This window comes from Camelus ferus, chromosome 4 (genome assembly GCF_009834535.1).
Source record: "Camelus ferus isolate YT-003-E chromosome 4, BCGSAC_Cfer_1.0, whole genome shotgun sequence".
Taxonomy (NCBI): domain Eukaryota; kingdom Metazoa; phylum Chordata; class Mammalia; order Artiodactyla; family Camelidae; genus Camelus; species Camelus ferus.
Genome location: NC_045699.1, coordinates 73,692,940 through 73,717,578, shown reverse-complemented (window position 1 = coordinate 73,717,578; position 24,639 = coordinate 73,692,940). Strand labels below are relative to the sequence as shown.

Below are 24,639 nucleotides of genomic sequence, written 5' to 3'. Positions count from 1 at the left end.
TAGGGACCTTTGATCTCATTCCTGCCCCTCACTGGGCGGATGGGAAAAGAGCCTGGGAGGCGAGGGCTCCGGGCAGAGCCAGGAACACCCCCTGCTCCTCGCCAGCTCTGGGGACTCGGCGCGCTCTCTCACGAGGAACTCGTGAGCCCGGCCCCGGGTCTGTGGTGGGAACAGGAGGTGGTAGGTAGCTGGTGGGCAGGCGAAGGTGGGTAGAAGGGGGCGGGGCCCAGCGCGGCTCCTCCCCGGGCGGGGCCGCCCCTGCGCGCGCTCCGACGCTCCGCCCCTCGCCCTCCCCCCACACACCCGCGCGCCCCCGCCAGGCTAATTAGGCGCGCGGTTTGTTTACAAACATGGGCGCCCGGCAGGTGCGCGCCGCCCAGACCGTGAGCGCCAGAGGTTCGAGAGCGGCGCCCCAGGCTCCGGGGTGCTCTGGCAGGGGTGGTGGCGGCGGCAGGCAGGCGCTGGGCCGCCCTCCCGCCTTTTGCACGCCTCCCGGGGCATCAGGAAATTCGCCCAGAGGCGCACGCCCCCTGCGCGGGAGGGGGCGCAGGAGGACCGCGCCGGGGCCCCAAGTCGCCGCCAGCGCCGCGCCCCGCCCCCGCGCGCCCCCCGGGCCTGGCCCGCTCGCGGCCGGGTCGGCGGGGCGGGCGGCGGGCGGGGGCGCGCGGGGCGGGGCGCGGCGCCGGCGGGGCCGGGACATGTAGTCCACGCGCCACGGCCTCCCCTGGGCGGCCCCGGCGCGGGCCCGGCCGCGGACTACGACTCCCGCCAGGCGCCGCGGCGCAGCGCATGAGCCCTGCTCGGCTCCGGCGCGTCTATTATGCTGCCGGGGCCGGCGAGCCAAAGAGGAGCCGGCCGCGCGGGCCGGGAGGGGACGGCCGCCGGAGCCGCCGAGGCCAAGTACGCCTTTCTCTTGCTTCCTTGCGCGCGCGGGGCGGCGGGCGGCGCGGGCGGCGGCGGGCTGGGCGGGACGGGGAGCGCGGCCCCGTGCGCCCCGCGCAGGCCTCCGGCGCGTCCGGGGAGCCGGGCGCCCGGACCGCCGCCGCCTTTGTGCGCGGCCACGATGCAACAAAGCGCGGCGGCGGCGGCCCGGGGTCGCGGCGGCGGCGGCGGCGGCAGCGGCAGCGCGGGCCCCGTCCCTTCCGCCCGCGCCCTCCCGGCCGCCCGCGTCCCGGGCTCGGGGGCGTCGCCTCGGCCGGGGCGCGCAGCCCGGAGTTGGCACGGCCCGCGCGCCCCGCGCCAGCGACCTCCCGCGCGCCCTCCCTCACGGAAAGGATTTTTCCCCCTTTCCTCCGCCCGCCATCTTTCGAAGGGGGGATCGAGGAAGACGCGGAGGAGAAGGTGCTCTGCGGCGCCACTTTCCCCGCGCCCGCCCCGCCCGCCCAGACTCCAGGTGGCGGGACTCGCGCGGGGGCTGTCGCCGCTCGCCGCTCCCGGGGCGGGGGGCGAAGCCGGGCCCGGGAACCGACGGCTTGGCGCGGAGGCCGCTTTCTCCAGAGTTCGGGGCCCGAGCTGACTTTGAGCCCTTTGGAGTTGCCGGGTCGTTGCAGCCCGGCCAAGAGGAGACCCAGTTCCCGTTTTGAAGTCAGCGTGAAAAGCGCTTAATCCGGGCGAGGTCGAGTTGGAGCGGGAGGAGGGGGCTGCGTGCCCTCCTTCCCACTCGGGGTGGGCCGCGGCCTGACAGCATGGCACAAGCCCATCGAGGGGGGAACGCTCACCCTAAACTTCACACTTCCCCGCGGCCCTCCTGGGCTCCCCGTGAATAAAGCTCTGGGGAGTCGCTCCTTCTCCACCAGCTGCTCAGACGGAGGCAGGGCCGTAGTGGAGGCCTTGGGCGGCCAGGGGGCAGTTTGGGGAAGATGAGAGGCGGGCACGGAACAGCTCCGCCAGGAGACCCACCTGGGGCGGGTCCCGTGTTCCATCCTGAGGGGTCCCTTCGTTGGGCGCAGGCCTTGGCCGTCCCTCGGCCTTTAATTTTGGGTGAAAGCTTTCTACCCAGAAGTTCTTAACTGGGCCTCCTCCCGAGTGTTAACTGGTTTGTGTCTGCAGAGTTAGTGGAGGGGGTGGGGAGTGGTATTGTGTGTCAGTGGGCAAACTGCCGGCTGGAGGGCAGGAAGCTAGTAAGTGCAGGACTCTCCCTCGTCCCTCCTCTCGTGCCCCCTCCCCCCGCTGAGGACGAAGAAGAAAGTTTTCTTTTCACCCTGCACTGTCGGCTTTCTCCTTGACTCTTTCTTTAAAATGGGAGTTCTTTTCCGGGGTCTGTGCAGTGGCCTGGGGAGATCCTGAAAGCCACACAAAATCGTCTGGGCGGCGCTTCTCCTGGGGGAGTAGTTGGCTTTCAGGGGGGTCAGGAAAATGCCTGAACCCCTGCAGGGATCAGTCCCCAGGAGTTAGGGACCTCTGGCCCTCCCAGCCCTCCCTCCCGCAGCCCTAGTGCAGCCTCTCACTTGCAAATAAAGCTCTGTGTTTGCCCTTGTCTGTCTTGAGGCCTTGATGTGAGCTGGTGGTTACAGATCAGGAGAGATAGGGCACACGGCGTTGCAGGGCGGGAGGCGATGCTGGGCAGCTTGGGGCATTTCTCCCTGACCTTTCTGGTAACCTCGGGGGGCCCAGGGAACTTGGAATCCTGCCACAGCAGCTCCTCGGAAGCTCAGGTCCAGTCCCAGCCCCGCCACGGGGACGTCCTGGGAGGAGGGCTGTAGAGCGTCGATTTTTGTTTTGTTTTTAGAAAGTGGAGAAGTTGCTTTTTTACAACAGCAGCAGCTCACGTGTGTTTCGGAAGTGAGCTTTGAGTACGAGGGGATCTGTAAATACTCTGCTCCGCCTGGCTGGCCCAGCAGAGTGGTTCTGGGCAGAAAGTGAAAGTAGGGGGGCGGTGAACAAAGTGAAGCGCCCGGCTCCTGCCGCAGCCCGCCCGCTGCCGCTCCTGCGCCCTCTTCCTCCAGGCTGGCGAGGTGCCGGCCGCCCGAGCCCTGTGCCCGGCAAGCGGTGAGGTGCACAGCCATTTCCTGCTTCTCCGGGCAGAGCCTTCCCCTGGGAGTGCTGGCCGCGGCCCTGAGTGGAGTGGTTGGTGCAGGACTGACCGGACGCCGCCGCGGGGCTGGCCCAGTGTCTGCCTGGTTTCCATCCGCCGCTGGTGGGCCCTGTTCTTGGGAGAGCTCCGGGGGGAGCTGGGCTGGGTCAGGAGCAGGGTGGCCCAGACCCAGAGCCCACCCTCCCCCAGCGAGCGGCTGCAGCTGGGCACTTGCCTGAATCCGCTATGCAAGTCACTTGATTTTCGGGGCAGTTCGGTGATTGGCTCGGTAGTGCTGGTTGGGGAGTAGCCTGGTCCTCCTCCTCTGTCTCCCCAGCTGATGGGCCAGCTGGAAAGTGCTGGGACACCCAGGGAGGTCCCTTGTACCTTGCGTCCGCAGGCAGGTGTCCAGTTGGAGCATCCTTGCTTCCAAAGGAAGCTTGGCTGAATCGTGGCAGGAAGCAGCCTGCCTACTGCATGCAGCCTTCTGGGAACTTGGCAGGGGAGCCCCAGCGGCTGAGGGCTGCTTGGGAGCCCGCCCGCCCTCCATCCTGTGGCTCTGCCCCTTGTTTCAATGGAGGAGGTCAGCAGGTGCCAAGGCAGCGCTGGATGGCCTGGCACGCTTGGGTCAGGGCTGCTGGGAGGTGTCCAGGTGCTGAGTGGTTTGTTGAGCCTTCTCAGCACCCGCTTGTGGCGAAGCCCTTGGCGCCTGCACCTTTGCTCTGGGTGCCTGTGCCCCTGCACCTGAGCAGCTCGGGGCTCTTAAAGGCAAAGCGCCACCTTTCGGGGGCCCCTCTCAACGTGCGTTCAGCACAGAGATGGTGGGAGCAGGCGTTTCTCTCTCTTTGCCGGGGTTTACGTGGCCCACGGGAGAATCGGCTCGCAGCCTCCCTCCTCTCGAGGGCCTTCGTAGCCTCGAGTTGCAGAGATGCACTTGGGAGCAAGCCCCCCCCACCGCGGCACTGGGAAAGCTCATCCAGGGTGATGAGGCGCTTGGGTGGGCGCTTTTCCAGCCCCTGGGGAGCGCCGCGGGGCTGTGGTGGCGCTTCCGGTGGCCCAGTGGGGTTCTTCTGCGAGTGTCAGAAGCTGGTCTTGGTGGCCTGTGTGGAGGTGTTTCCGCAGTGTTGTTCAGGAGGGGTGTGGACACCTGTGTCAGGGGCCAAGCTGTCCTGAGGAGCTGGGGCTCGGGAGTCCCCCCCAAGGTCCCCAGGACTGGAGCCTCGGGACTCAGAAGTGGGAGTGTCCCCGCCTTCTGTCCGGCCTAGTGCGGCACCTGCCCCTCCCGTGGTGCCTGCTGTCCCCCTGGCGGTCCCCGCATCGGTGGTGCCGTGCAGCCAGACCCAGTGATGGCGTTACCAGGAGGAAGAAGAGCTTGGGGGAACCCTGGCCTGGCAGTGTCTCGGGGGTGAAACGTGGGTGCGGAGGGAAAGAAAGGGCAGGGAGGGGGTGCCGCCCAGCCCCTGGCCTGCTTGTGCCATCAGGCAGGGCCCTCCTGGTGCCAGCCTGGTGCCAGCAGCTGCACATTAGATCTCGGGCTGTGCTGGCTGTGCGCGCCAGATAAGGCACACCCCACTCTGTGCTGTGATGTCTTAGCTGCCGCCAGGCAGTCCCTGCCGGACCGCTGTGGGTCTCGGGTGGGGAGACACAGATGACTGTGTGACCGTCACCTGGGGTGACAGGGTCCCCCGCAGGCTGGGAGAGGCAGCAGGAGCACTGGGTAAGCGTGCAGGCACTTGGGCTGTGGTGCCCGGCGTCCAGGAGACAGCTTATCCTGGGAGTGGGCGGCGGGGCAGGGCCGCCAGGGTCGCTCCCTGTGCCCAGAGCATGTGCCCGTCCCTCTCCAGGACTTCCAGGCTCTGCACTGCCTTCCCATGGGAGCACCTGCTGTTCTGGAAGGGCGTGGGCACCTGGGGACATGTTTGCATTGGGCGGTAGGACATGAGAGCCCAGCACGGACCCTGGTTCACCAAGGCTGGACTGTCCTTGGACCCACTCTGGGCTGGTGCCTGCTGGCCACCCCTTGTCCTCGGCGTCAGGATTGGGCAGTGGTCAGGGCTTCCTGCCCACCCCCAGGCCTGTAGGCTCTGTGGCCACCCAGCTCCTCTCAGCCTCATTTCCCAGCTGTCAGACGTGGTGAGGGGGGCACTGCTCTGTCTGCGGGCTGCTGCCTGGGGTCTGAGGTGGAGGCCTGGCTGGAGGAGAGGGCGCGGTCAGGCCGGGATGCAGCGACAGCGAGGTGCTTTCTGCTCGGGGTTTCGGGCCCGCTAACACACAGGGATCGGACATCGAGTGGACGGTGTTCTGTTGGGATGAGCGGATACGGCGGTGTGGGCTGGGCCTGGTGCAGGTCTGGGCCCCACTGAGCGGGGTGTGGTGGGTGCGTGCTGGGCCCCTGGTCTTTTTGACAAGGGGCTGGTCAGTTGCTCAGGTGGTCCCCGCCCCTACCCTCTGCAATCCCCGGGAGACGGGTTTGGAGAGGAAAAGTGAGGGTGTGCTGAGTGGATGTGGGGTGGGGTGGGCCGGGCCCCGTCGTGTGCAGCGGTGACCTTCATCCCATCCATGCATCTGTCAGGCGGGGCCCTCCTGGCCCAGGTACTGGTGGTTTGTAAGGTGGTGCACGTTGAAGACGTGGGTTTGGATCTCATCGGCCGGCTGTCTTAAGAGGAGAGAGGCTGGGGGGCTCTTTTCTCTCTCCCTGAGATTGAACTGGCCAGTGCCTGTGGGTGGTGCCCTGCCCTGGGCAGAGCCCCCCGCAGTGCGGTGCTTGCGGCCCAGCCCCCTGCAGGTGCAGCTGACCACCTGGCCTCGAGTATCCTCTGTGGGACCGCCTGACCCAGAGAGGATGGTCCCCCTCTTCCCACTCAGGCCGCACCATCCTCACTCACTGTGTCCCCTGAGAACATTCCCCATCGAGTGGTGGGTCCCTTGTCCCCTTCCCAGCCCTATGGAAGGGGTCATCGAGGGCAGTGGGTGGGTGGCCTGTCCTCAGGGAGGTGCCCTGCAGGGTGCCCATCGGGATCCTGGGGGTCCCCAGGGGAACAACGCCAAGTCCTGGCTGCCAGGTGTTTGGGCCAGAACCCAGCATTTCGGAGAGAGAGAGAGTGTTTGCGCGTCTCCCTGGAAGCCCTGTGGGGCTTTACAGCCCTCGACGTGCATGTTTGGCGTAGTGTCTCTTCATGTTCTTTCTGTTGGCTTTTCTTGGGAGTTTTTTGGTTGAAAGGTGGTTGGGGTCAGAGCCTCGGGGGTGAGGCTGGCTGGCCTGATCCCCTCAAGGAGCAGGGAGCCCCACTTGGCAGGGTGGTGGCGACCCCTGGAGCCGGTGTCTCGGGTCCATGGTGAGACAAGGGTTCCAGAGGAAAGGAAACCTTCTGAGGTGGCTTCCTCCAGGCGGGCTAGGGGGCTGGGGGAAAGCGTAAGATGTTGGGGAAAACTGATTGACAGGGCACGAGGAGCTGGGGTGCTGAGGTGCCAGGGTGCAGCGCCAGAGGACATGGGGGGCATCCGGGAGGGGACCATGGCTGCAGGCCCATCAGTGGGCCAGGCCCGGTGCCTTAGGACACAGAGACAGACCTGGAGGTGCCCCGGACTCTGACAGGCCTGGGCCTGTTGGGGTCCACTGCTGCTGGAGAGTGGGGGTGATCTAGGCCTGCAGTGGGCTCGGGGCCCTGGTCCGGGCTGCGTTCTCCGGGCAGAGGCCCTTCACATGGCAGCCTGGTGGCACTGCACCCTGCCTGGGCACGGTGTGTGGTGTGCACAGCCCAGAGTGTGTGTGGAGGCCCCTGCTGGCCCACCTGACCTCCCCTGGGCCTCCCTGGGGTCCCTGCTCCGGCCCCGAGGGAGGAGGCAGTTGGCCTCGCCTGTCACTCAGGCCGACCCTGCCTGCCTGCCCGCCCGGATCCGGTTTCCTGACGCCTGGCGCCCACGGGCAGAGGAGCTGGGGCAGTGGGCCTGGCCCCTTCCTGCGGCCGACCGCTCCCTTTTCTGCTGGATTATTGCAAGGATTCTGGGAGGTGGTGGAGGGTCTGGGGGTCTGGTGGACAGCCTTGTTCATGGCCTGGCTCTGTCTCTTTCTGATGGGGTGACCTGGTACCCCTTCACTCCTGAGCCTCTGTCCTCACCTGGAAAGTGGAGCCCACGTGACCCCCACCAACGCCAGGATGGGGCACATAGTCATGGGGCCATGTAGCATTGGGGGTCCCCCAGGGGCACAGAGAGAGTCGGCCCACCTCCACTCGCCTCCGGACGCCAAAGTTTTGTCCTTGTTGCTGGCGGGGCGGGGCCGGGCTGGTGGATCTGAGCAGGGCAGGAGGGGCGGTGGCGCGTGGGCCCTGCCCCTGCCCCCCGACCCCGGGCCCTGCGCTGAGGTGGGGGAGTCGCTCCCTGGCTGTTTCCTGCCTCTCATCGCCCTGCTCAATGTCAGTGTCCCACACAAAACTCCCCTCCTGCCTGGAGGTGCCTCAGGAGTCCCGCCTTCGGGCCTGACGCCCTCCAACCCAGGAGCCTCCGGAGGACCCCCCGCCCCTCCATCTGCCTCCTCCTCTGACCCCAGCCCACTGACCGGCCTCATCCTCCCGCATGGCCGTGGTGCTGCCCCCGATGCTGGTGAGGGGGCGTCCGTCTGCCCCTCTGTCCAGCACCCCCGACGCCCCTCGAGGTGCGGGATCCAGGCTGCCCAGGAGCGCCCAGCTCTGCCTGCCGAGGTCCTGCCAGTGGCCCGGCGCTGTGGCAGCAGGGCCGGAGCCGCCTCTGCTGAGTTGCTGGATGTTTTTCCACAGCGGCCCCTGGACACAGGTCCCCACACTCTCCTTGTTTGTCCAGGACCCTGAGTAGCCCTGGCCTTGAGTGTCTTCTGACATGTCCCTCTGGGTTGAGTGAGCCTACAGGGGCCAGATCTCTGTGTTTTACTTAGGATTCCAGTTCCCCGGGAGGGAGGAGGCTGGGCCCAGCCGGGAGGTGGCCCGCGGCCTCCAGGCCCACCCCACCCCAGAGCCGGGGGCACTCGGGTCCCCTCACCCGGTCTGTGGCCAGGTGTGTCCGGCACGGTCCCTCATGGAGGGGCGTGTGTGACCCTGGAGGGTGGGTGACTGGTCAGTGTGCCCCCCCCCCCCGGCCGGCTGGTTGGTGTCCAGGCCTTTCCTCAGGACCCTGCCAGAACCCCCGTCTCTGGTCTGTCCTAGGTGTGTGGGGCTTTTGTGGCTCGTCTGAGAGTTTCCGCTCTGGGCGGTTTCAGATCCTCTGGCTTCAAGGGAAGGTTGTTCCTTCACTTTAACCTTCACCCAGATTCCCGGGCAGCCCCCCCGCCGGGGGGGAGGTCCTCTGAGCCTCACTCAGTCTCCCCTCTGAGTAGCCAGGTCCCATCCCTGCCCTGCTGTGCCAGCGCAGAGTGGACGCCCCATGAAGGCTGCGCCCGGGCGCCCTGCCCCGCAGCCAGGCGGGCATCCCGGTGGCGGAGGGCTGCCGGTGCAGGGGTGTGTGGTCTGTGCCGTGAGGAGCCTTTGCAGTAACGTGGCTGCCAGCTGGGGGAGCAGAGCCTCAAGGCTCCTTCACGGCAGGCTTAAAACTCCTGTTTTACGTGTGCTTACAGAGCCCGCGTTCGAGAAGGCTGGTTTCCAGCCCGGCCGCTGATGAGCGGGCCTGGTGGGCTCTGATCCCAGCGAGATCAAGCTGCACGGTTCGCTGCTGGGTGCTCACCCCCAGGAGGTGAGACACCCCTGAGCCCGTGGGGGCGGGTGGGGGTGACGGGGACACCTGACAGCTGACAGATTTTGTGTCTCGGGTCTCGCCTTAGGGCACTGGGGTCTGTTAGGCCCCTGTGCTTCGCCACTTGGACCTCCCAGTCCCTGTTGATTTGCCTGAGTGCATCTCAGCCCGGGTCCTCGTGCCCTGCCAGGCGAGGGGGGAGAAGGGTCACATCCCCCAGGTCTCACAGTTGCTGTCTGGGTGGTGGACGCAGGGTCCTGACCACCCAGGGAAGTGGGGGGTCACCCATTTCTTCTTGGTGGGGTGGGGGCTTTCCAGGGTGACCAGGAGAAGCCCCCTGGTCGGTCCTCCAGACCCCCACTCATTTCATCTCCCCATCCCCCATTATCACAGCGAATTCCAGACCTATGTCCTTCATAAGGCTTTCAGTGCGCATCTCTGAAAGATGAAGCCTCTAAACAAATTACAACCGCAGAACCACTGTCGCCCCTGAAGGTTTACCGTGGAGCCCAAAGGATCATCAGACGGGCAGTGGGGAAGTAGGCGCCCCTCTACTCACCGCTTCACAGGTGCTTCTGGCAAACTGGCTCAGGGCGCAGGCGCTGGGGTCGCGCCCGCTGCCTCGCCGGACCCTGATGGGGAGCCGGCCCCAGCCAAGCGGGGGCCGCGCGAGGGGTCCTCGCTGGCTGGAGCAGCCAACCCCAGCAATGGGCCGCCCGCCTTCCTCTGTTCCAGCTGCGACCCCAGAAAACTCTTGGGGGGGGGTGAGCTTTTTTCCTCATTCTTTTACAGCAAAAGCTGACCCCTTGTAGCCATTGAAAGGCCATCAGTGGTCCTTGTGTATCCCCAGAGTGAATGTTTGTATTCATTCGGAGGGTTATCTCAGACCCTGGGAGCCAGTGGTGTCTGTAGGAGACCCCCCACCCCGTGGGATGGACCCCCATCAGGACGTGCCTGGGAGAGCTTGGGGGAGTGGCGGGGTGGTCAGGCTCTGACCTGTGTGGTGAGGCCGTGGCCGCGAGCCAGGTGGCGGTGGTCACTTCCGGCCCTTTCATGGTGGGCGTGGCCTGCTTGTGTCCCGACAGGGCCGGGTGCTGGGGTGAGGGGAGGTCAGGGGTCCCCCGGGCTCACTGGCTATGCCAGGAGTGTGGGTGCCTGGGGGCCTTGCCTGGTGAGAGCCCTGAGCTGGGTGTGCCACTGGTAGCTTGGAGTGCCCTGGGCCTCAGTTTCCCCGTCTGCGACCAGCACCTGGATGTGCCCACCTTGGGCTCCCGCTGGGCCTTCTTTGCTCCTTCTGTGGCCCCTCCTGGTGTCCCATCCAGCCACGATGGTGTAGACCACAGGGACAGGCCAAACTCTGAATTTGCCTTGTTTCCCTCAGTTTGGGGGCCTGGAGGCCCTCCACTGGGATCCCCTGGAGGAGGAGGTCTGGAGGGCCTGCCAGTGGACACAGGAGCGGCCGAGCCAGCCCCCACGGAACTTCTTTGTTTCTTCTTTGGGTCCCCAGCCAGTGAGGCCAGGTGGGCTGGGCAGCCACGCCTCTGTCCTGGGTGGGGTCTGGTGTGGCCGAGGGGAGGGGCTGGGGCATCCCTGTTCCCATGTGGAGCCCAGGCCTGCTGCGCTGAGGAGGTCACGTGAGGGGCCAGTGCCCACCAGGAGGGCAGGGGGAGGGCTGGGGGACGAGCGGGAGCATTCCTCTGCGGAGGACAAGCCGTCTTCACCTTTGTGGCCTCCCTCCCGGCTCCAGCCAGGGCTGCTCAGGCGACCCATGGTTCCCTGCTGGGACCACGCAGAGTTGGAAGGAGAGTGAGGGGCCGGTCCTGGTCCGTGGGGCCGGGCAGCTGAGAGCAGGGGGAAGGCTGTGTTTGCTTTGGGCAGACGTGCTGTAAATGTCTCCAGGGGCTGGGCCCTTCTCCAGTGTGACCGCGTGTCTTCCGCGTGGCACGTGGAGGCGGGTGTACAGGGACCTGTGGGCTCTGTCCCTGCTCCTCTGCCATGCTGTGGCCCCTCTCCAGGTGGCTTGGGAAGCTGGGGCATCTCCTTTGCTTCCACCCGACAGGCCAGTGTCACGCAGCTCTCTAACCATTGTCCGGGGTATCCCTGGACCCCATGTCCTTGTGGGCATACGTGGGAAACCGTGTCTCCATACGTGGGGCTGGGTTGGGAGCACCGGACAGGTGCTGGCAGTGCCGGAGGTCAGCCGGGAGGGGCGCTGGGACTTGGGCCCTGGTGTGACAGGCCCAAGTGGGTGCTCCTTGCTGCCCTTTGGTGCGGCCCCCTGTGCGCACACCTCTGCGCGTCTCTGGCCAGAAGTTAGAATCTGACCAGGGGCTTGAGGGTGCTGCTGGCCCGGGCCTGCCGCCGGGGCCCGCTGGGTGGCTTGGCCGCTGGTTGCTGGTTCCTTAGCTGCCCGGCTCCTCCTCTCCCCTGTGGTCACCCGCGATGCCAGGAACCAGGTCAGGGAGGCACGAGTCCTGGGTTTATGTACCCGAAGCCCCACATGGGCAGGCTCAGGACACACCCCAAGGGTGGAGGAGCCTCTGCTTTGTTATCCGTGTGACGGGCCTGGTCACTAACCTCATAGGACCATGTGGGGTCTCACCCTCGGCAGAGGTGAGCCCGTAGCTGACCACCACCGTATTTCTTGGTGTTTCTCCGCTGTCTGCCCCGCTGCCTCACCCAGAAGGGCAGTCAGTGGGGTCCGGGCCAGGCGCGGGTGGGGCCGTGCTGAGAGCACTGGGGACCGTGGGCGTCCTGGGCACAGGTCGGGGGCGACTCCCCGCAGTCTCCCCTTTGTGTTGCTGTAAGCCCCCCATCGCTCTGCACCCCCTGTCCATTGCTGGTATCGGCTCATGGCCAAGCCCTGGCAGAGGGTCAGCAGGGACTGGAAGCAGCCCGTGCCTTCCCGGTCTCAGACGTGGCCCTGACTGCTGCCCCGACGAGGGAGGCTGGGGGTGAGGGACAGCGCAGCTGCTCTGCGAGTCCCTGGCCCCCGGCAGGGAGCGTGGGCGTGCCCTTGGCCTGTGTCCTCGCCCCTGTGCCGCCCGGACAAGTGGGCGTCTGGGGGAAGCGGGCGTGGCCGACTGCGCCCCTGGCTGGGGGCCCCGCTGAGGATGGGCTGACTGCAGGGTCGTCATGGCCCCAGGATTTCCCTGGGTGGGGCACGCTGGGCTGCCTGGCCTGTCCCGGGGCCCTGGAGGAGGAGGAGCCAGCTTGGACTGGTCTGAGTGTTCTTTCCAAAACAGAAATCCCTTCACACTTTTTTTTCCCACGAAAGTATTGTATTCTTAAAAAGGACCCCACCCATTTAGAGTCACGAGCAGGGGAGCAGCGCCCTGGCTGCGCACGGTGGGCGGGGTCCTGAGCGCGGGCGGCCGTCCCTCTGCGCCTCCTGAGAGCGTCCTGAGGCCGCATGCCCTCCGGACCCCCGTGTGCTGGAGCCGGTGCCTCGTTCCCTCGGCAAGGCCGGTGTCGCCGCAGCTCCGCCCGGCCCGCGGGCCCGGGCTCTGTCTCCGTGTGAGGCGTGTGCTCCGGTGGGGGGCGGCGTGGCCTCTTCACTCACTGCCACCCCAGAGGGGACAGCGCCCCGTGACCTGTGCGACCGTATGGCCTCCTCTGGGAGCCGGGGGTGTCCTCCCGCTGCAGAGGGGTCTGGCTGGAGCTCCCCGACGGTCCCCGTTGCCAGCCTCCTCCCCAGCCACGTGGCCCTTCCCAGGAGGTGGGTCTCCTGGTACCTGGGGTGGAGTGGCTCGTGGGGGGTCCCCAACCTCTCACACTCTAGCTGCCCTCCCTTCCTCCCTGTCAGGCTGGTACCCAGGCTGTGTGGGACAAAGGACGAGCCAGGTGCCTGCCTCTGCTGTCAGGGGTGCTGTGTGCTACCACCTGGCCAGGGGGTGGTAGCGAGGCCACAACCCTTGTGGTCATCCCCACATACCTGCAGGTGGGGCACCTTCAGTGGAGGTGCTGGGCGTGGTACTCACATTTGCAGACCAGGGGAGGTCCCATTGCCTTATGCAGTCCCACAGGTGGTGGGGCATCTGCCTGCTGGACGTGTGCCCGGCACCCTTTGCACGTGTTCCCTCTGAACCTCCTAGACACTGCTGGGGTGGCTGCTCGGGCCGCTGCGGAGTGACTCAGGACTCCTGTGCCTGTGAGGTGCTCGTCGAGCGTGTACTGGGCCTGGCACTGCTCTCAGGGTTTCTCACGTTGTCTGGGACCCCCGGCACTGCCGAGGGGGCGCCTGGGCCGGGCTGGTGTGAGGCCGGACACAGGAGGCCACTCTGTCCACTTGACTCAGGCCCGTGGCTCCTCCTGGGCGGGATGGGCAGCTGTGCTGTCCCTGGGCATTACCCCAGGACGGGGGGGTGTGTTCCTGAGTTTGCGCCAGGAGCTGGTCTCCTCGGCTACAGGTCTGGAGTGGTCAGTCTCTGGTCAGAAGAGGGGGGGAAAGTTGAGGGCCAGGCCAAGGATCCCCACGGTAACCCAAGCCCATCCCTGCAGAGATCCGTGCCTGCCCGTCCCCGTGCTTGAAGGAGGCCGATCTGCGCCTTGGCCAGCAGCCTTGGGCCCTTCCCGCGGACCCCATACCCCCCCCCCCAGGTAGTTTCAGCCCCTGGCTGAGTTCTGCCTGCTCCCTGCTCCCCGGTCCGTGCAGCAGCAGCCCTACACCTGGGGGCCCGAGCTGCAGTGGGCCGGCTTCTGGGCCCAGGTTCAGGGGTGGCAGGTACAGGAACCCTCACTCGGAGCCGCTGCAGCGGTCACAGCAGGACTGTGCCGTGGTAGGTGTGTGTCCAGCACAGGCCCCAGTGCCTTGTGTGTTGGATTCTTTTAGTCTCAGTGAGCACAGTGGGGACACGGGGACTGGGCCCTACAGCTGGTGATGGGCAGAGCTGGGACTGGGATCCAGGAGCCTGGCCCCTGCATCTGCTCTGCAGCCCTGAGCTGCCTGGCGTCTGGGAGGTTCCAGAGGTTCTAGGAGGCACTGACACGTGGTGGCATCGGAGCAGAGGAGACCAAGAAAGCAGGGGAGGGCACAGGCCTGTGTGGCTGCAGCAGCCAGGACAGGGAGATGAGTCACTGGTCAGGTTGGGCCCCGCAAGCCGGAGCAGGACTGGCCATGCTCTCCCCTGGGGGCATTCGGGCCACCAGAGTCTTGAGCAACTGAGTGACATGATCGAACCTGGGCCGGTTTGGCCAGGAGCACCGCTGCTGTGTGGAGCAGGGCCATGCAGGGGAGGGCAGACCTGTGGGGGGTTCATGGAGACCCCAGCGGGAGGCCTGCTGGGGTGGGGCAGTGAGGGGTCAAGGAGGAGGGCTCAGGCCAGGTGGCTTTGTGTCCGGTGGTGAGATGCGCTGGGGGCCGGGTGCTGCCAGGGGCTTGGTGAGGTGGGGGAGCTTGGAAGGTGCCTGCTTACCTGGGGAGAGCACGGAGCAGGGGAGCTGCTGGCTCCCTAGAACACCTGGTGGGTGCTCCCGAAGCGTCCCTCGGATGAAGGGTGGGCGAGCGGGGCAGCGTCGCTTGGCAAGTAAGATGCGCCCGTTGTCTTTCTTAAGTCCTGTTCACTCTGGGCCGGAGCGGGAGAGGGTTGCTGGTCAGGGTTGAACAAACAGCTGCCTGGGGGAAGCCCTGTGGGTGCTGACGACTGTAGGGCAGACATGCCCACGTGGCAGACCACGTGGTCGATACCAGCTCGGGAAGGTCTCTAAGTTTTAACCATCTGCTTTTGCAAGTTGTAGAAGGGCTGGGTCCAGCAGCCGACACGCACCACTCTGTCCCTCCTGAAGGCCCTCTGGCCCCCACGCAGGCCCTGCGCCCAGCCCACCCCGGCTGAATGCAGTAGTGTGCACAAATGCCGCCCGAGTCCAGATCCCGTGTGCAGCCCCCAGTGCGTTCTGCACCCTAAAGTAACAGCAGGGCTGCCGACTTCTTCCCCAGATATGGTGGGCTTTCGATGTTGGGGGCGGCCCGTTCATCCTACAGCAGAGCATTCATTTCTCTGGGCTGTAGTCGGTCTCCTGGTGACTCGTGGGGCAACACTGGCCGCTCCCTCCCCAGCTCTCCCTCAGAGCATCCTGAGGGCCAGGGTGCGGTCTTGCAGCCCCTCACTCACCCAGGATGCAGGGCCACGTCCACTTCTCCCACCCGCACGATTGGCCGAGGTCCGGCTGTATTACAGCCTGGCGCCATCACAAACCAGAGCCCGTTATCGTGGTTACATTAGAACCTCCATCTTTGCGGCCTCGCTTAAGAGGGTCCTTGTGCTGCACCTGGTCCAAGAACAGTCTGCCTCCTTGGACAGGCTGTTAGGTCGACGTCGTAGCTCTGTGTGTGGATCATTCCCTAAAAAATTGCTGCAGTGGAGAGCAGTGCAGAGTCGGTCCCCGGCAGGCAAGGGGCTGGTGGGCAGTGAGCCGAGGGTGGCCACGTCCTTGGTGCCCGCCTGGACGGCCGCCTTCCCGCCCTCACGTTCCGCAGCCACTCCGGGGACACGTTCTCTCCCTTCCCCAGCCTGAGAGCATCTGGGGGAGCGTGGTCCTGTGACAGGTGAGGAGTGGCCAGGGCGAGGGGTGCACGTGCCCGGCCTGGCCTCGCCATGACCGCATGGCTGTGCCCAGGGAGCCGGCTGAGGCTGGGCGAGGTGGCGGGCCCAGGGTGACCGGCCTTTCCCTGCTGTCTCCTCCCCTGCAGGTGCTGCGGGGTTGGGCCCAGAGATGGGATGTGGCGCCTCGTGGGGAGCGCAGAGGAAGCCAGGGCCTCCCCCCGCCGCTGCTGTGACGGCCAGTGAGTGAGCAGCTGGAGGATGTCCACCACCACGACGGCCGCCCCCACGGGGGTCCCGGCGGCCCCGGGCCCTGTGAACCCGCCCCCGCCGGAGGTCTCCAACCCCGCAAAGCCCGGCCGCAAGACCAACCAGCTGCAGTACATGCAGAACGTGGTGGTGAAGACGCTCTGGAAACACCAGTTCGCCTGGCCCTTCTACCAGCCGGTGGACGCCATCAAGCTGAACCTGCCCGTGAGTGGCCCCCTCCCTGGGACCCCTGCCCTTCTGTCACCCCGACTCCTGGAGGCTGGCCCCTCTGGCCCGGGCAGAGGTGGTGCTGGGATGTGGCCAGTCCTGTAAGCCAGGCACAGCCCAGGCTTCGGGAGCCCAGTGTCCGGCAGAGGACAGCCTGGGACACGCAGTGACCAAGAGGCAGAGAGGACACTTAGGGGCGTGGGGGGGCTGGGGGCAGCTGCCTCCAGGTGGCCTTGTGGGTGGGAGCAGGGGGAGCCGGAGTCGACGGGGATGGGGCTCAGGAGGAGAGGGTCACCCGTGCCTCCGTCCTGTGCCCGCACCGCCCTGCAGTGACGTGTCTGCGCGTGAAACCACGCGCTCAGAGCGGGCGAGGCCCGCTTCCCCAGGGATAGCACCCCCGCTGCGTGCCCCAGGCGGCCTGACCACCTGATGGCTTTCTTCTCTGGCCCGGAACAGAAGAACCCCGAGCGCTGCAAGGGGTAGCCAGCGGCCTGGGCCCTCCGTCCCTGGGCACCAGGCACCCTGGGGCCGAGTCTGGAGTCTGGGGAAGGGACGTGGCTCCACGTCCAGAGCACAGACCCGTGCTGGGTCCACACACAACCCAGTCGGCTGAGAGGCCTGGCAGGGCTGTGTGCTGGCCGAGTGCCACCCCAGACCTGGCAGCCACCTGTCCTGAGGCGAACAGGAACTTGGCCCGGCCCCGGCTCCGCGGGACGACTGCCTTGTGCACCGTCGCCACACCTGGAATCGCAAAGATCCCTATGCCAGAGCCAGTGGTGACGCCTGTGAAAAATCTCTTTTCCTAGGATTATCATAAGATAATAAAAAACCCGATGGACATGGGGACTATTAAGAAGAGACTAGAGAGTAATTACTATTGGAGTGCAAGTGAGTGCATGCAGGACTTCAACACCATGTTCACAAACTGCTACATTTACAACAAGGTGAGGGGACGCAGGCGCCCCCACGCGGGGGCCCGGGCCGGGAGGGGGTGCCCGCCCCGGGTGGGCCAGGGCAGACCCCAGGGTGGGAGAGGGCGCCCGCCTGGGGGTGGCGCTGTGCAGCGGCTTGAGCGCAGGCCGGGCTCAGCCCTGGTCTGGCCGTGGTCCCCTTGAGGGGCTCCCACTCGCTGCATACTGAGCGGTCACCTTGCGTGGACCACTCCTGCAGGGAGACGAGAGGTTAGAACAGCCTCTTCAGAGGGAACCGTTGCACACCAAATGCTTTAACACGTCCACACCCGGGGAGAGAGGGTAGAGGTCAGTGGAGGGTAGAGGTCAGTGGTGGAGCACGTGCCGAGCACGTGTGAGGTCCTGGGTTTGGTCCCCAGTCCCTCCATTAAAAAATAGACAGTAAATAAACATAATTACCTTCCGTGACCCAAAAGGAGAAAAAAGACTTAAAACGTCCACACTCTTGGACCCAGAAACTCTACCTCTGGAAACACTAAAGGAATCGGTGCGGGCCTGTGCCTGTGCGGGGAAGGTCCCAGCACCTGCACACACAGCGGTCGGAGGTGGGCCGAGCACAGTGTGACGCCCCCTCACAGCCGCCCACGATGACGCGGAGCGCTGGTGACGAGGGAGGGCGTCTGTGGGGTGGTTCTCAGCGGGAGGAGCAGACGAGGGAAGTGCCGTAGGTCCTGGTTTTGTGGGTTTTCTGTTTAGGGGTGATCTGGAGTACTGAGCTGCAGTCTCTTTTTTTCCCCGCATGATGGGATGAAGAGTGCGTTTTGAATTCTTCTGAGAGTTTCCATGTTAAAATATGTTCCTTTTGGCCTCCCTCCTGCCCCACCAGCTCTCCTAACGAATTTCTAAAATAAACATTTTTCAGTGGGAAGGGTAGAGCTCAGTGGTAGAGCGCATGCCTAGCATGCACGAGGTCCTGGGTTCAACCCCAGCCCCTCTATTAAAATTTGTCATCATAATAATGAACTAAACCTGATTATGGATAAATAAGTAAGTGTTTTTCTCGAGCTGCTGTCAGCGCTGTCTGCTGCAGACACACGGCTCCTTTCCAGCTCGTAACCCCAGCTCTCCCCTGTCTTCAGCCCACAGATGACATAGTGCTAATGGCCCAAGCCTTAGAGAAAATTTTTCTGCAGAAAGTGGCCCAGATGCCCCAGGAGGAAGTGGAATTATTACCCCCTGCTCCAAAGGGCAAAGGCCGGAAGCCAGCTTCGGGAGCCCAGAGTGCAGGTAAAGGGGTGGGCCGGTCCAGGCTTTCTGGCCTGGTGCCCCAGCAAGTGGGCTGGGCGCTGACCACAGCACCCCTTCTGAGGGGCCCTCTGCGCCCTGAGCTCCGTCTCCCCATTTGGGCAGTGACAGTAGGTGCTCTGGGAGCTGGGCCTCCACTGTCGGGCCCGCAGGCGTCCTGGTGGTCTTGCTGCCTCTGCCTTGGAGCCTGCTCTGGGGAGGGGACCTTGTTCTGGCCATGTCCCTGCTCGGCTCCTCCCAGCCCCGGCTCTCCCAGGAGCCACGCGGTCCCTTGTCTCCTCCTAAAACCTTGCCTGTTCTGCACACGTCATGCTCCTTGCGACATGTCAGGGAGCCCCGTGGGGATCAGGGTTAGCACCAGGAGCCCTGCGGTGGTCTTACCTGGTCCCGGAAGCCAGAACAGGGTGCATGCGATGGAGGCTGACTGGCGGCCCAGCCCTGGAGAGCGGCCGGGATGTGTCACGCTTTGTAACGGGGCTGTGGCTGTTCCGTGGCTCCATCGGGTCACTCGGCTGGTCTCCTGGAATCTGAGTTAACCCCTGGCTGCTACCGAGCAGGCTGCCTGGCCTGTCCGGCTCACTTCGTCGTTCAGACCAGGGGTGGGGTCTCAGGAGGAGGGGCTCGCTCTGCTGGTGCCCGGTGCTTCCTGGCTGGAGGGGTTGGTCGCAGAAGCTCCCAGAAATGCCTGGCAGAGCCCAGCCAGCTCAGCCCTGTCCCTTGTCTTCAAGGTTCACAGCAGGTGGCGGCCGTGTCCTCTGTGTCCCCAGCCGCTCCCTTCCAGAGCGTCCCCCCTGCTGTCTCCCAGACGCCCGTCATTGCTGCCACCCCTGTGCCAACCATCACCGCGAATGTCACATCGGTCCCCGTGCCCCCGGCTGCTGCCCCGCCGCCCCCCGCGACGCCCATCATCCCCGTCGTCCCTCCCACGCCTCCCGTGGTCAAGGTGAGCGTCCCCAGGGCGCGACGCCGCTGGGGGTCCTGGATCCAGGCAGGGGTGGGGCTGGCAGGGGGAGCGCCACCGCTTCCCCCAGGGCACTGACCGCTCGCCGGGTACTTGGCATCTGTGACTCTGGAGTGGCTCCTCGGTGCCCGCGAGGCGGGCCGTGGTTCCTGACACGGACGAGGAGCCCGAGGCCGGAGCTGCAGGTCACACAGCTGGTGAGGGCGGCTGCGCTTGGACCCCAGCTTCTCTGGCCTCTGCAGCGCGTGGGTCCAGGTGGGAGGGCGCGGAGAGCAGAGGTCGCGGCCGGGCCCTGCAGACGCTCGCACTTGGATTTCCAGCGGTCGGCGTGGGGAGGGCGGCGGCCTGCGCCCCCGCCAGTGTGAGCCCACAGCCCGCTCCCCGCTTGCTGGGAGCTGTCCAGGCAGGGCCCGCCCCGCTGGGGCTGCGCTCCGAGTGGGTGCTCGCTGCGAGGCCTGGGGCCAGCGAGGACTGCCGAGCCGCCTGCTGTGGGCAGGCCCCGGGCCGGCCACTGACGTGTGTCGTCTTCTCCGATTTGACCCTCACAGCGACCCTCTGGGGCAGACAGTATTTCCCCCATCTTTCAGATGACGATGCAGGCGCCCAGAGGGGTTAAATGGCGCCCCCCAGGTAAAATGCCGCCTCCGCCGCTTTCCCTACCCTGTGGCCGTCACTGCCTGTATTTCGGGCGGCGCCTGGCCGGGCCGCCCCCCTCAGCGCCCAGCTGTCTCGGAGCATGTCCCGTTTGCCATGGCCGGATGAGCCCCGGGGCCTCTGTGGCACGTGCTTGGCCTCCCGTGGGCGCCCCTCAGTGTGTGTGGGAGCTGGCTCGTGCCCTGCCAGCCTGGGGGTGGCGGCTTGGCTGGGGCAGCGACCATGGTGGCGTTCCAGACAGCAGAGGTCTGGGGACTCGGGGCTCCCAGGGCTCCTCCCACAACCTGAGCTGGTCTTGGGGTCGCCCTGAGCCCTGGCTGCAGAACAGGCCCCGGCGGCTGGGACCCCCAGGCACGAGACGTGCTGTCACTCACCGGACACGTCCGTGTGAGCGTCTGCCCTGGACACCCACCCACGGAGGGCTCCCTCAGGCGTTTCAGTGTTTCCTCCTGTGCGGGCAGTCTCTCTCCCACTCCGCTGCCTTCAGGGTCCAGTCCAGACCTGCCCATACACTCAGGCCCCGGGAGTCCTTGGTCCCAAACCTTGTGCTGCCGCCTGCGTCCCCGCTGCCCCCGCCCCGCCCCGCCGCCCGCATGCTCTTCCGGAGCCCCTTGTCCTGCAGCCAGCTTTGAGGCCCTCATCTGGGATGGACCCTGTGGCCTTTCTGAGCAGGGTTCCTCTCATCTCTGCTGTCCCTGAGCCCGAGTCCCACAAGGTGGCGATCCTTGGTCATGCTGGTCCCTGAGCCTTGGCTCGACCGGGCCTGGGTGCTGGCGGGGTGCAGTGGGCCGCGTGTTGCGCCTCACGTCGCTGGGGTGGTGAGCACCCACCGTGACTGCAGGGCCTGGGGGCTCAAGGGAATCTCAGGCAGCCCAGGGGTAGCTTCAGAGTCCAGCCTCACCACCGCCAGCTGTGTGACCTCAGGCCGGCCGCGGGGCCCCCCTGAGCCTCGGCATCGTGTGCGGCGCGGGGCGGCCGTGCATGTCGTTGCTTCGCTCGGTGCCTGGAGGTGGTCGGCACTCGGGGGCGTTGCTGCGGCGCTGCTGGTCCTGATGGCGGGTGTGGGTCCTGGGGCTCACTGTCCTCTCGCTGTCACAGAAGAAGGGCGTGAAGCGGAAAGCGGACACCACCACGCCCACGACGTCAGCCATCACCGCCAGCCGCAGCGAGTCGCCCCCACCGCTGTCGGACCCTAAGCAGGCCAAGGTGGTTGCACGGCGGGAGAGCGGGGGCCGCCCCATCAAGCCACCCAAGAAGGACCTGGAGGATGGCGAGGTGCCCCAGCACGCGGGCAAGAGGGGCCGGCTCTCGGAGCACCTGCGGCACTGCGACAGCATCCTCAAGGAGATGCTGTCCAAGAAGCACGCGGCCTACGCCTGGCCCTTCTACAAGCCAGTGGATGCCGAGGCCCTGGAGCTGCACGACTACCACGACATCATCAAGCACCCGATGGACCTGAGCACCGTCAAGGTACGGGGGCGCTGGCCGGGCAGCACCTGGCGTGGTGCTGGCATCCTTTGCAGGCCCGACCGCCGGCAAACATGGCCTCAGGGCTGCCCGGGGCCCCGGCTCGGGCCTGGCAGAGTCACGGAGGAAGGTCCGCTCTGCCCGCCGGTCACTTCGTCTGCAGCTTCCTTGTCATCTGTTCTTCTTGAATCCGCATTCATTATTTCGTCTTATTTCCATCGTAGTGCGTTTGCCTGTCTCTGTAATGCCAGTCTAGGAGGGGCTCTGCTCCCTCACTTAACAGAAGCGGGCCCCGGACGTGGAGGTGTCAGAGCTGAGACTGTTGCCCAGGCCTCCCCGTTCCCGGCCAGGCTCTTCTTGCCCCGGGGCTCCTCCCTGGTCCTTTGCTTCGGGTCAGGCAGTGCTTGCAAGCAGAGGAGAGAGCCTTGCCGAGGCCGCGATGAGAGAGTGGGGCTGCGGTTAACTAATCTGGGGCAACGCTGGGCTCCCACAGGTCTTCCCTGAGCTCCCACATTGGGCTCGGGCCCCGGTGCAGCTGTCCTCTTTCCGCCTGGCTCGGTCTCTGGCAGTCAGAGGCATGCCCCTGGCTTAGGGCCTGGCTGACCCTGGAAAGGTGCCCCCATGAAGGGGGACGTGATCTGTTGCCATCACTTGGGTCTGGGCCCTGAACTGCTGGTCTCTGGCATTCTGCCCTGTGTCCCAGGACCACCACCCTGGGGCTGAATCTCGTAGAAAGTCTTCCCTCCCCCGAGGGGCGGGCCGGGCCGGCCATCCAGAGCAGTGGCTCCTGGGAACTGGCCGAGTCAGGCGGGCCCGGCTGGGCTGGTGACCCAGCAGCGTCCTCACTGTCTCTGACCCTCATCCTAATTGTGAGGGCGGGGCGCCGGCTTCCTCAGACACGCTCAGTGCTGCTGGGGCCCCGCCCGTCCTGGGAGCCCAGGAGGGGCAACTACATTTTTTTTTTTTTTCCCGTTTGTGTGAGTAAAATACAGACATTGGGTCATAAAAATCCAAGCAGAGCAGAGGCAGGTGGAGGGGAGACCTCACCTCTGGTGCCGTCGGCCCCTCCTTTCCAGAGATGATTTGAGCTAATGGTTGGGTCCATCTTTCCTGATTAACTCCTGACTCAGGCCAGTTCTTCTGGACAAGGTTTTGACCATGGGGCAGCGGTACTCAGGCTCCCAGATACACCAGGAAAGTGACTGGTGACCAAATTAGGACTGGAGTCCAAGAATTTCACGGAAGTTGAGAGTCTCAGGTGCCCGTTTGTCCTCCCTGGCTGAGTCACCCTTGAATGGAGAGGCTGTGCAGAGGGCCGGAGCCAGGCAGCCACAGTGCCATTGGAAGCTCTCCAAGGGCCAGAGAAGGGAGGTGTGTTCTAGGCTGGAGAGGCTGCAGGCCCTGGAGTTGGGGCACTATCAACGCCTCCATCAGGTCCAGGGTTTTGTCAGTCTCGGTGCAAGTGAGACAGGTGGCGGGGCTCCAGCAACGATGTCCTGCTGCAGCGAAGCAGGGCCCTCAGGGGCAGGGGCACCTCATACCCCTGACAGGAGGTGAGCTTTGTGTGAACCCGTCCAGGCAGGGGGAGCTCAGTTCCTTGCAGGCAGTCTGCCCTGATTGCCAGCTGGTTCTCAGTGTCTGCCTCGTGGCGTCCCTCGCTGGACACACTCTGTCCCCTGCATGCAGCATGCCTGTCACCAGCTTTTCCCGGTGGGGTTGCCGGGACCATCTGCTGCTTCTGTGAAGGCAGGCTGGCTCCCAGCACCTGGACTCTCAGGAGGGAAGACATTAGATGTCTCATTCCCTGAACTGCGCAGGTCCCCCCAGGTTGGTAGAGAGCAGGTTTTCACCAGATGTTCCTCAGTGCCCCACAGCTCCTGCATACAGGGACTGTCGTGCGTGGAAAGTCGCCCCAAGCGTGGAGCTGGGAGCTCTGGGTGAGGACAGGGTTGGGTGGTGGCCGTGGGGCCAGGACTCCTGGGAGCACCTTTTCTTTTCACCCAGGGTGTCTGTCTGTCTGTGGGGTCCCAGACCCCACTCCAAGCCCTCCAGCCCCCTCTCTGCTCCTCCCTGGGCTCCTGGACAAGGTCTCAGGCTGGCCGTGGCTGTGGCCGTGCAGAGGCCCCGAGTCGGACGTGCGGGGTCAGGCGGTGGCCTCACACCCAGGGCTTGTGTGTTGCAGAGGAAGATGGACGGCCGCGAGTACCCGGACGCGCAGGGCTTCGCAGCCGACATCCGGCTCATGTTCTCCAACTGTTACAAATACAACCCCCCCGACCACGAGGTGGTGGCCATGGCCAGGAAGCTGCAGGTAACCGAGGTGCTCCGCGGGGCCGGGCTTCTGGCGCAGGTGGGATCAGGGCAGACACCCAGGAGAGACACAGGGGTCACCGAGAACATCCAGCCTGGAAGGCGTGGGGCCTTGTGGGGTCAGGGGGCCTCATCCCCAAATCGCGTTTCTCTTTGGTGGCGGCTAAGTGGCAGCTGGGCCCCCTACCTGCTTCCCAGGGACGTGGTGGCGAATGGGCCAGTTTCAGCCTCCCAGGCGCTACAGGCCTGGGTAGCGGCAGTGAGCAGGCGAGGATGGCGGCGGTAGGGCGGAGACAGAGAGAAGGCAGGTGTCTGTCTCCCTGCACTTCGCTGCAAGCCAGGGGCCCGCGATTGCGAGCCCGCCGGTGCGGCACATGGGTGCTGTGCTGGGTGATGACTGTGTGCAGCCTGCCCGCAGCTCTCCTGGCGACAAGGCGGACGGCGTGTGGGAGAAACGTGAGGCCTGCTGGGAAGCACAGTCTGGCCTGCAGTGGCGGGACTTGGTGTCCGTGCACACAGATCTCACACACGGGCTGTGTGTGTGCGTGTGTGGGGTCATCTGCCAGAGCCTGGGGGCTGCCACGGATTTTTACCTGGGTCAGTACACGGAATCTGTTCTTTATTCTCTTTGCAATCACCTGGGCTGTTGCCTTGATAAATAAATAACAGCACCTCTGTTTTAAACATGATACACTCGGAAGACGTTCTTTTTGGAGGAAAGAGTGAAAAAGTGGATGGACACCCATCCCGGTAGTTTTCTTTTCAGAGGCCCCAGGAGGTTTGTTCCACAAGCCATTCCCAGCTCCCTCTCAGGACCCTTCTGGAAACCCCACGCAGTAGCTCAGGAGCATCCCTTCAGGTCCCGGCCCCCGGCGGGGTTGCAGGAGGAGCCTCCTTCCCTGCCTTGGTCCTGCCGACCTGTCTTCCCTTCTTCGTGCCCGTGGGCCCTGCCGCAGGCCTTTCCCAGCTCTGGCTGCTGTGCGCTGTCCCTGCTGGGGAATGTGGCAGAGAGTCCCAGTGGTCCAAGTCCACCAGAGGAAGCCCCCAGGACCCAGGTTGTGTACCGAGACCATACCCACTGGGTCATGAAACCAGAGGGCTTTGCCAAGCCCCGCACAGTCATTGCTCTGTGACACTCCTGAACCTCGTAAATTGCTTTGTAAAGAAACCAGGCGGCGCTGGGGGCGGAGTCCCCAGGCCGGCAGCTCTGACTCTGTTCCCACAAAAGGTGGTGTCCGCAGTGCAGCCACAGAGGCTGGGGTCTTCACTGCTGATGACGATTTAGTAATTGCGTGGCCGGCC

At 65.4% G+C, this 24,639-nt stretch overlaps 1 protein-coding gene across 9 annotated transcripts in view; it reads left to right on the top strand.

The window, feature by feature from the left end:
• Positions 1 to 745: 745 nt before the first annotated feature.
• BRD3 (bromodomain containing 3) overlaps positions 746 to 24,639 on the top strand; it is a 35,497-nt gene continuing 11,603 nt past the window's right edge. For 4 of the 9 annotated variants that reach the window (XM_032478866.1, XM_032478858.1, XM_032478867.1 and 1 more), the window contains exons 1-7: positions 746 to 900; positions 15,402 to 15,726; positions 16,536 to 16,673; positions 17,780 to 17,927; positions 18,674 to 18,888; positions 20,659 to 21,030; positions 23,210 to 23,338. In XM_032478866.1, coding sequence (XP_032334757.1) covers positions 15,514 to 15,726; positions 16,536 to 16,673; positions 17,780 to 17,927; positions 18,674 to 18,888; positions 20,659 to 21,030; positions 23,210 to 23,338 — 1,215 coding nt within the window. In that variant the 5' untranslated portion in view covers positions 746 to 900; positions 15,402 to 15,513. Of the gene's footprint in view, positions 901 to 8,597; positions 8,714 to 9,106; positions 9,283 to 10,214; positions 10,234 to 15,238; positions 15,258 to 15,401; positions 15,727 to 16,535; positions 16,674 to 17,779; positions 17,928 to 18,673; positions 18,889 to 20,658; positions 21,031 to 23,209; positions 23,339 to 24,639 lie in introns of those variants that run through there. The other 5 variants (XM_032478860.1, XM_032478859.1, XM_032478864.1 and 2 more) reach the window with 5 other exon arrangements.